A 10,103-nucleotide genomic window follows, 5' to 3' on the forward strand; every position below is an offset into this window, starting at 1 on the left:
CAGTGTCAATGCAGGCATGAACCCACTATCGAGCATAAGTACTTCCTCTTGGAGTTAAAAGTAAAAACTTGGCCAGAGCATCTACTAGTAACGGAGAGCATGCAAGATCATAAACAACACATAAGCATAACTTTGATAATCAACATAACAAGTATTCTCTATTCATCGGATCCCAACAAACGCAACATATAGAATTACATATAGATGATCTTGATCATGATAGGCAGCTCACAAGATCCGACAATGATAGCACAATGGGGAGAAGACAACCATATAGCTACTTGCTATGGACCCATAGTCCAGGGGTAGACTACTCACTCATCACTCCGGAGGCGACCATGGCGGTGTAGAGTCCTCCGGGAGATGATTCCCCTCTCCGGCAGGGTGCCGGAGGCGATCTCCAGGATCCCCGAGATGGGATCGGCGGCGACGGCGTCTCAGTAATGTTTTCCGTATCGTGGCTCTCGGTACTGGAAGTTTCGTCACGGAGGCTTTAAGTAGGCGGAAGGGCAAGTCGAGAGGGGGCACAGGGGCCCCAGATGACAGGGCGGCGCGGCCAAGGGGGCCGCGCCGCCCTAGGGTTTGGCTCCCCGTGGCCCCACTTCCTTTCATCTTCGGACTTCGGAAGCTTCGTGAGAAAATAGGCCTCCGGGCTTTTATTTCGTCCAATTCCGAGAATATTTCTTTACTAGGATTTACGAAACCAAAAACAGCGAGAAAACAACAAGCGGCACTTCGGCATCTTGTTAATAGGTTAGTTCCGGAAAATGCACGAATATGACATAAAGTGTGCATAAAACATGTAGATAACATCAATAATGTGGCATGGAACACAAGAAATTATCGATACGTTGGAGACGTATCACCGGGCTTTGGAGGTTCGTCGGGGTGGCGTACTTAGCCAGCCACGATTGCTTCTCGGGATCGGCTCCCGACGTTCCTCCTGCCGTTCCGGAGGCCCCCGATATTGCAGCCTGGTTCGAGAGTGCCCGGCGCGCTGCAGTCCGGTACGTATGCGCACGCGTATCCGTGCGGGATCTCCTTAGGTGGCTCAGGTAGGAATTGGTAGTCACTAGGATCACCACCAACCTTGTAGACGATGTATGCCGATGAGTTCGGCAGTTCCGGTGCTGCCCATGCGAACGGCTGGGGCTGGAGCGGCATCTCTCCCTTGAAAGTCCCCGAGCTGGTCCCGATGGAGAATACCGGTGGCTCATGATTTCTCGGACGACGCGCGAGCGACACGCTCCAAAGTGTTCACCGAGCTCTCGAGTGGCGGTGCAGCGAATGAGCCACCATGTAGTTGATTTCTGCCGCGGCGACCTGGTGCGTTCTTCCGACGGGGCGGACAAGTCCACTCCATCGAGTGCGCCTTCGGGTGTGAAACCCTTCCACCCGACGCCATGGGAGCGGGTTCGGTGGAAGGAGCCGATGAGTTCGGCTTCGAGGGTTGCCTTGATCTCGTCATGCTTCTTCTTGAGCTCGTCAGGCAGATCCTCGTACGTGACCGGAGTGTCTTCCGCCATCTCGGATGTAGATGGCGATGTCGTGGATGTCGTCGACTCGTCCCACCGGGCGTGCCGGAATGTGTTGACGTCGAAACCCCCGGCGGGCGAGAGACGGTCAACACGGTAGAGCCGGGAACAACTAGGGCTGCGGCTGGCCCCGGTCCCTCGGAGCGACGGCCCGCAAAGCCTCCCGGTCGCACGCGCCGATGTTTATCACAAGGGCGTGCCACCTGACCTATACCTGGTCGGGGAAGGTGTGGATGATGCCTCGCTTAGTTTCTGCCGGGGCACACACGTAAACGTTAAATACGAGCCTCGATCGGCTCTCGGGTTATCCCGTGAATCGGCTCAAAGAGCCGATCCACCCATGATTCGGACGAGGTGTCCGAATATATGGTGGTCCTGCTTGATCAAGGTAAAGCTAATGAGATCTACGACGATCTAGGGTTTTCACCGCATAATCGGATCGTCCTACTCCGGGTTGGGCCTCGCGGCCACGCACGGTGATCGTAAGCCGATCCTAAACAAGGCCTAAAAACCAACACGAGGTTGATCCTCGGAACATCCTGCTTAGGGCCAACGAACGACACCCTACGTGCCGCTGGATCCTCCCCCTTTGTAAGGCCTAACTATTGCGGATATTAAACTAATCCTTGTAGAACAAGGATGCAATCGTAACGGATCAGATCTACTAAACTATGATCAAGCGGGTGCCGCCCCTACACCTAAGATAGGTGTAAGGGCGGCTAGACATGCAAGGGTTGCACTACGAAAGCATGTAATATGAAGAACAATGCTAACCCTAACATGTCTAAGATAACTACGTTGCTCGCCATCAAAAAGGCTTCAGTACGAGCAACGCATGAACAACGTGGGCAGGCTTGTGCTGCCTAGATCGCAAGATGCGATCTAGGCAGCATGATGCTTACCGGTAGAAACCCTCGAGACGAAGGAGTTGGCGATGCGCCGAGATTTGTTTGTGGTTGAACGTTGGTTGTTGTTTATTCCATAAACCCTAGATACATATTTATAGTCCAGCGGACTTTCTAATGTGGGCGTGCACCAAACCGTGCACGAGTAAGATTCTAACTTCTACACTAAGATGCGATCTAATATGTTACGGATACACGGGCAATTAAGCCCAACTTGGTATAAAAGGCCGATTCACGTATTACTTCTATATATATATTCTTCACGTCCATCTTGATCGCGGCCCACCTCTGACTCGGTCAAATTCTGGTGATAACATGATCCCAAAATGCCTGAAGTTGACCCTCTTAGGCACTATATGTCCTTCTAATCTAACATATTCGTCTTCGCCACCAACACCACTAAAGCTACATTGCATGTACTCGGTCTTGGTCCTACTAAGTCAAAAACCCTTCGACTCCAACGTCTGGCTCCATAGCTCTAACTTCATGTTCACGCCGGCCCTGGTTTCATCTACTAGCACCACATCATCAACAAAGAGCATACAACAAGGAATATATCCTTGTATATCCTTGGTCACCTCATCCATCACCAAGAAAAACATGTATGAGCTTAAGACTGGCCCTTGATGTAGACATATCGTGATTGGGAAGGTATCAGTCTCACTGTCACATGCGCGAACACTAGTCACAACACGGTCGTGCATATCTCTGATGAGGGTAATGTATTTTGTTGGAACTTTGTGTTTTTCCGGCGCCCGCCACATGACCATCCTTGATATCTTGTCATACGCCTTCTCCAAGTCGATGGAGACCATATGTAGGTCCTTCTTTTACTTCCTATATCTCTCCATAAGTTGGCGAAGTAATAAAATTGCCTTTGTAGTCGACCTCCAGAGCATAAAACCGAATTGGTTTTTAATGACATTCATCATCACTCTCCTCAAGCGATGCTCGATGATTCTCTCCTAAAATTTCATAGTATGGCTCGAGGGATTAACCTTATGAGCCGGCGAGAATGAGATTTTTTTGGGAAGTAACCGACGATAACATAGCACCCAAGTATAGGCAAGGAATACACACGTTGGATGGGTTACACCAACGACTCGGAGTCTAACTGCGATCTGAGGCCGCTTTGTGAAAAAGCATAATTTGTGTTTATATTTATAGTTTCTTTAATATGTTCATACTTTTGTAGGTGAATGATTTAGAGGTGCTACTTATCTAGTTTGAATGGTGAAAATACGACTGGTGGTATTATTCCGATGGTGACTATTTGTAGGTGAACAATTTAAGGTCTCCTTTAGTTCGTAGGATGGAAAAGTTGTACCAACAAGAATCTTACACGATTGGGATGCCATGTCTACTTAAATAAATGTTATAGGAAGGGCAATCTCTTTGATTGTAGTGGAGGATATTTTCATGAGGTTTAACCTCATGCAATTTTTCTACGAAATTTACACTACAAGAGTCTTATGTAATAATAAATTTATATGAGATATGATTCTATGAATCAAACAGATTCCAAGGAGTTTTTCCATAGGATTTCAATCCCATGTAAATCATTTAAGAATCCTATGAATTAGAGAGGAGCCCTAAAAAGTGGATGGAAAATGTGAGCTGGTTGACAACGAGTCTGATGAAAATGGAATTATGCTTTTCCAATTATTCACCCAGAACTAAAGAAAAATGTGTCAAGGTAACCTGGCTTACATATCTCTCAGCTAATCAATGTCACTCTGTCACCATGTACAAAACAAGCTGTATCCAACAAGAACACTATGTTGAAAGGGACCGCTGATCATCATAATGTACACTCTGCGTTGGAGTAGCAAATTAAGTCGACGACGACGACGACGGCGAGTGGAGGACGACTTGCTTGGTCGTGTACCGGGCGGCGAGGAGCATGTAGAGCAGCAGGTTGCCGGCGCCGATGACCGCCCACAGCCAGAAGTAGTAGTCGAGGTGCCCCGCGTTGAGGTCCGGCGCCAGCCACCCGGGCCTCAAATGCGACACCGCCGTGACCACCGCCGTGTTGACGTAGAAGCCCAGCGAGAGCGCGAGGAATGAGAGCGCGGAGCAGATGCTGCGCATCGACGCCGGCGCCTCGCCGTAGAAGAACTCCAGCTGCGCGATCCCGCAGAACACGTCTGACCCGGCCACCAGCACGAACTGCGGCACCTGCCACGCGATGCCCATCATCCTGCCCGCGGCGAAGCTCTGCAGCCGCCGCCTCTCCACCAGCGCCGCCGTGCCCATGGCCACGACGACGAGGAACCGCCCCACGCCCATCCGCTGCAGCTGAGTCAGGCCGGCGCTCCCGGCAGGCCCCCATCTCCTGGCGAGCGGCATGATGACGGTGTCGTGCAGCAGGACCCACAGGAGCATGAACGCGACCTCCACCGACACCATTGATGCCACCGGCACCTTGAGCCTCCCGAACACCTTGTTGTCCATGGCCATCCCCTGCTGGATGAATGTGGTGGTCATCTGCCCCAGGGACGCGGCGTAGAGCACGCACGTGAGCCAGATGGGCGCCATGCGCGCCAGGATCTTGACGCCCTCCACCTCGCTCACCGTGCACAGATCCCAGGGGCCTTCCTTGCCGTCGCCGCCCTTGACGGCCGCCTTGTCCAGACACCCCAGCCCTTTGGTGTGCGCCAGCTTCTGCAGGTCGCCGTCCTCCGCCACCTCGTGCAGGACAGCGCCGCCGTGACCCGCAGCTGCCGGCAGCTTGGCCTTCCTCTTCCTCACGGACGCGACCATCACCCTGAGGATGTCCTTGAGCGGGCTGCCGACGGGCCGCTGCATCCTGTACCAGGGCGTGCCGGCCAGGAAGCCAATCGCCGCCAGGAGCAGGCAGAGGGCGGAGACCCCGAAGCCGAGCGCCCAGGACACGTTCTGCTGCAGCCAGGACACGAGCGTCCCGGCGACGAAGATGCCGAGGTTGATGGCGCCGAAGAACCAGGTGAAGAAGGACTGCTTCCTCCGCGCCTCCTCGGGGCTGCCGTCCACGTCGTACTGCTCCGCCCCGAACGGGAGCAGCGCCGACTTGACGCCGCCCGTGCCGATGGAGGTCAGGTACAGCGCCGCGAAGAAGACGGAGAACTGCTTCCCGGTGGCCTGCGGGCACGAGATCCCCTCGCACGACGCCGGCCGCAGCGGCGAGATCCCCGCGGACAGGGCGAGCAGCACCAGGCCCTGCATCCAAAATAGTTTTCAGCTATAATTGCTTCACAGAATCGCAGGGGATAGATGGTGAATTAAGATGGGGAGGATACTGACGGCGAGGTAGAAGAGGAGCGAAGCGACGATGGTGTTGTACTTCCCCCAGCAGCTGTCGGCGAGGAAGGCGCCGATGACGGGGACGATGAAGGTGGTGCCGTTCCAGGTGTCGACGTGGGCGGCGTTGAAGGCGGTGGTGCCGTGGAGCACGGTGCCCAGGTAGACCACCAGATTCAGCGCCACCCCGGAGAAGGCGATGCTCTCCAGCAGCTCGAAGCCTGCACAGTCAGTCAGCCGGTCAGTCAGTGAGTCGCTCCAAGAACAGAGGCCAGCTGATGGAGGGGAATGGACCAAATGGAATTGGCGAGTTACCTACCTAGAACAATGGCAGGGCCCGTCCAAGTGAAGCGGCGGGGATTCCTCACGGTCGCCGCCGCCGACGAAGACGACGACGACGACGCGTCGCCGGATTCCAGCTTGGTCATCTCCTTGCCGTTACCGGCGGAGGGCGTCGTCATCTGCCTGCACAGGACGAGGATGCCGGGTTGGATTCCTGCGGTGCTGTCACGACTACTTAATACCGATCGACAGGTCGGGAGCGGAGCAGAAACGGAAAGGAAGCAACGCCAGCGATACGAAATGAATGAATGAAACAGTGGCCGAAACAGTATAGCAATCTCATGAATGAATGGATACGCAAATCGGAAATCTCTTGGAATCGATTTCAGCTGAAAAAAGGAAGTCAAAACTAGCTGACGAATTCAGCAGCGCATGTCATGTGAGCATCATCCCAGAAAAGTACAAGGGAGGAGTGGATAAAATAACACCCATGGGGTGACTTCAACGAAAAACGCGGGCAGCGACAACCATGTGCCGCTCTCGCTCGCTCGTGGCGGCGAGGCCATTGGCAACCAGCCGATTCAGAGCATCCAGTCGCGTCCTCCAGACCGTCCCCCAAAGGGATTTGGGGCGCGCCGGACAAAAAAAGCGTTCCAGCTGCGTCCCCCAAAGTCCTTTTTTGTCCGGCGCGCCCCGATACGGTGTCCGGCGCCCGAGCCCGTCCCCGTCCCACGGGGACGCACCGGGGACGCCGGACACAACGAAAGCGAGGCCAACCGACGCGGGCCCGACCCGTCGGCGGCACAGGGAAAATTCGTCTCACACTCCCGCCAAATCCCGCCGCTCCCGCCAAATCGCGCCTATACCGCCGCGCACAGAGCCTCCCAAAACATATCCTGCCGCCGATTCATTTCTCCTATCCCGCCGATTTCTTTCTCCCTCCCGCCGTGCACCCGCCGCCGCCGCTACCCTCTCCCCATTCCATGGCGCCGCCGACGCCCCCCAAAAAGATGGCGAAGAAAGCGGCCAAGAAGCCGCCGGGCAATGCGACGATAGGGGCGAAAGCGCCGTTCGCGAAGCCGCGGAAGGCGCCGGCTGCGAAGAAGAAGCCTGAAGGCATGACCGAAGATGAATGGCAGCAAGATTGCCTGCGCCGGAAGCTATCGACGGCGGAGCGGAAAGGACGAAGTTGACGCGCCTGTCGTTGTCCAAGGGGAAGGACGCCATTGATCTGGACGCGCCGCTGGCAACGTCGGCAGGGCGTCCTACTGGCAACAAGGCTGCCAAGGCCGCCTTGGCCGACGCTTGCGTCGTCCGAGAAGACGCAGGCGTCGATCACGAAATGCCTCGCCGACGTCTCCTCGACCTTTATCTCCCGCGACAAGAAGGCCGGCCAAAGGTGGGCCGAGCTGCTCAAGAGGCAAGAGGAGAAGCTGGAGCTCAAGAAACGCAGGGACGACATGTCCCTGCCGAGAACGTCGACGGAGGGAATGTCTCCCCGGACGCGAGCGGCGCACAACTTCTTCAAAGGCCAGATCCTCGACGACATCGAAGCCAAAATGGCGGCGGCGGACCCGGCGGCCCCGGCAGCGGCATCGGCATCGACGGCGGCGGCGGCGCAGCAAAGACCAGGCGACGCGTCTTCTACTGCTACACCTGCGTCGGCCTCCGCGTCGGCGACGGAGCGGACGCACCATGCACAGGAACAGGCGGATCGCGACGAGGTCGTCGTGCTCGACGGGCCTGCGTCGACTCGGGACACGACGCCGTCGACCAACCCCTTCTTCTAATTTGCATGCACCACCGGTCCGTAATATGATCGCGCGCCCGGTACTTTGATCGATCGCCGCTACTCCGATCGCGACGAACCGGCGGGAACGATCTCTTTTGAATGCATCTATTTGAATTTCTGATTGGGGGCGGCGTTTGGGGGACGCGGCTGGGGAGCGACGTCCCCCAAACGCGGCACGAACAAAACACGTCCCCCAAACGCTCGATCCGGTGCGGTTTGGAGGACGGTTTGGGGGACGCGACTGGAGATGCTCTCACAAGTGTTGTCGCCAGCAAACTGGATAGAAGAAACGGGAGGAGATTGGGGAAGAAACGCCCAAAAACTGCCGCACACGAACGTACCTTGGCAGCGCAGGTGCAGGTGTTGGTCCTCAGTCCGCAGTCCTCAGTCCGTGCGTGGGATGGGAGCCGCGGCGCTGGCGCTGGCGCCCAAGGTTGTTGAGGCGAAAGGCAGAGTTAAAGGAGACGGCGATGTCGTGTCAAGCTGCCTATCACCTTCTTCTTCCCTTAGGGCATCTCCAACGGGGCGATCCATCCTGCGCCCGCGCGTCCGGATGGGTCCAGCCGGACAAAAACCCCGCCCAACGCGGGGACGCACCGCAAAAGCGGACGGCCGCGGCGTCCGGAACGACGTAAACCCGGCCCAAATCTGGGCCGGGTTTGCGTGGCAGCGGATGGCACGCGGCGTCCTCGCGTGTCCGCCCTGTCCGCGTGGCTGGCCCACCTGTCGGTGCCCCAGTCCTATTAAATGTGGACTGGGGAAGGGGACGGTCCCTATCCAGTCCCCACTTTCCACTCCGGCCGCACGCGCGAGCTCGAAGCTTCCGCGCCGCCATGGCCCCGAAGCGCGAGTTCGAGCCTTCCGCCAACGACCACGAGGCCGGCAGCGGCCGGCAAGTCGCGCCGCCGGCGTTCGCAATGGGGCCGCCGGCGCCTCCCAGACGCGAGCGGATCTACGTCCCCGTAGCGGTGGCGCAGATGTTCTGGGACGCCGGCGTCCCAATGCCGTGGGGGACGTGCACCTCCCCACGGGCCGGCACTCGAGCCCGGATCGGGTTCCGGTGCCGCCCATCCCGGCGTCGGGCCGCGCCCGCTACGCCGAGATCCGGAGGCGCCGCGCTCAGCTGCCGGCGGACCTCCGGCAGAGACCCCGCGTACGGCGACGCAAGTCCCAACTGGGACTTGTGGTTCGAGGTGGAGCACGATGCGCGGCGGCGCACGTGCTTCACATCCGCGATGGCGCGGCCTCGCGCGCAGCCAGGCACAGCTGCTAGGCGTGCTGGCCGCCGCCCCGGCGGCCTCTACATCAACGAGCCCGCGCCCCAGCCCCAGCCGCAGCCGCAGCCCCAGGAGGAGGAGAACGACCCGGAGCTGCAGGCGGCGCTCGCGGCGTCCCGCGAGCAGCAGGACCTCGACGAGCTGGCCAAATGGCCGCTCCTCGCCGAGACGCTGCGCACCTCCGCGCCGGAGGAGGCGGCCGGAGAAGGCCCGGGAGGACGCCCGGGCGGACGCGTGGGCCTTCCTCGAGCCGGCGCGCCGTCGGGAGGAGGCTACGCGTCGGGGCGGCGCTCCGGGAAGAGGAGCCGCCGGGCCACGCGCCCGGCGGAGGAGGAGCGCCCGGCCACGCAGGGCGGAGGAGCAGCTCCGACGGGAGTCCGCGCGGAGGGCACGGCTGCGCAGGCCGGCGAGCCCGCCGAACGCGCACTCCGCCCGGGAAAGGGCGCGGTGGGACCCCCGGCCGGAGTCCCCGGTGCCCTCCGGCGTGTCGAGCCGGAACAGCGCGTCGCCGCCGGGGGGCGTCGTCGTCATCGACGCCGACGATGACGAGTACTACTGGGGGTAGTACTGCCGGCGGCCACCGCGTGCTCGCAAACCCTGGCTAGGGTTTGCTTTTTTTTTAGTTTAAAGCCATATATGGCTTTCTTTTGTGTAAAATTTGCCCAAAATAGGGCTAAGTTTAATGACCAACTAGTTTAAATTTATGTTTTGTTCTTTTCCTTTTTTATTTTTATTTTTGTTTTATTTTTTTACCAATGCGCTGCGTCCGCGCGTTGAGCGCAGCGTGCGACCCAAACGGACACGCGGACGCGGGGCGCTGTCCGGATGTACGTTCGGCCACGCAAACGGCCCAAAACGGACGACCCAGCGCGTCCGTTTGGATCGTGCGGTTGGAGATGCCCTTACAACCCAAGACACCAAGTCACCAAACCACCGCGAATTCACCACAAAACTCCCATTTCAGGCAGCCATCCAGCTACAGCCCAACCAACGGATCTATCTGTCTATCTATCCGCCACCGCTAATCTTCAAT

General features: G+C 57.7%; 1 protein-coding gene across 1 annotated transcript; it reads right to left on the reverse strand.

The window, feature by feature from the left end:
* Positions 1-4,074: 4,074 nt before the first annotated feature.
* Positions 4,075-6,579, reverse strand: LOC124646452 (protein NRT1/ PTR FAMILY 8.3-like). Its single transcript, XM_047186562.1, has 3 exons — positions 6,039-6,579; positions 5,723-5,940; positions 4,075-5,638 (listed from the first exon to the last, which is right to left on the reverse strand). Exons 1-3 carry the CDS (start codon positions 6,178-6,180, stop codon positions 4,274-4,276), a joined length of 1,725 nt encoding a protein of 574 aa, XP_047042518.1. The 5' UTR covers positions 6,181-6,579; the 3' UTR covers positions 4,075-4,273.
* Between the last annotated feature and the right edge of the window lie 3,524 nt (positions 6,580-10,103).

This window comes from Lolium rigidum, chromosome 4, assembly GCF_022539505.1.
Source record: "Lolium rigidum isolate FL_2022 chromosome 4, APGP_CSIRO_Lrig_0.1, whole genome shotgun sequence".
Classification (NCBI taxonomy): Eukaryota; Viridiplantae; Streptophyta; class Magnoliopsida; order Poales; family Poaceae; genus Lolium; species Lolium rigidum.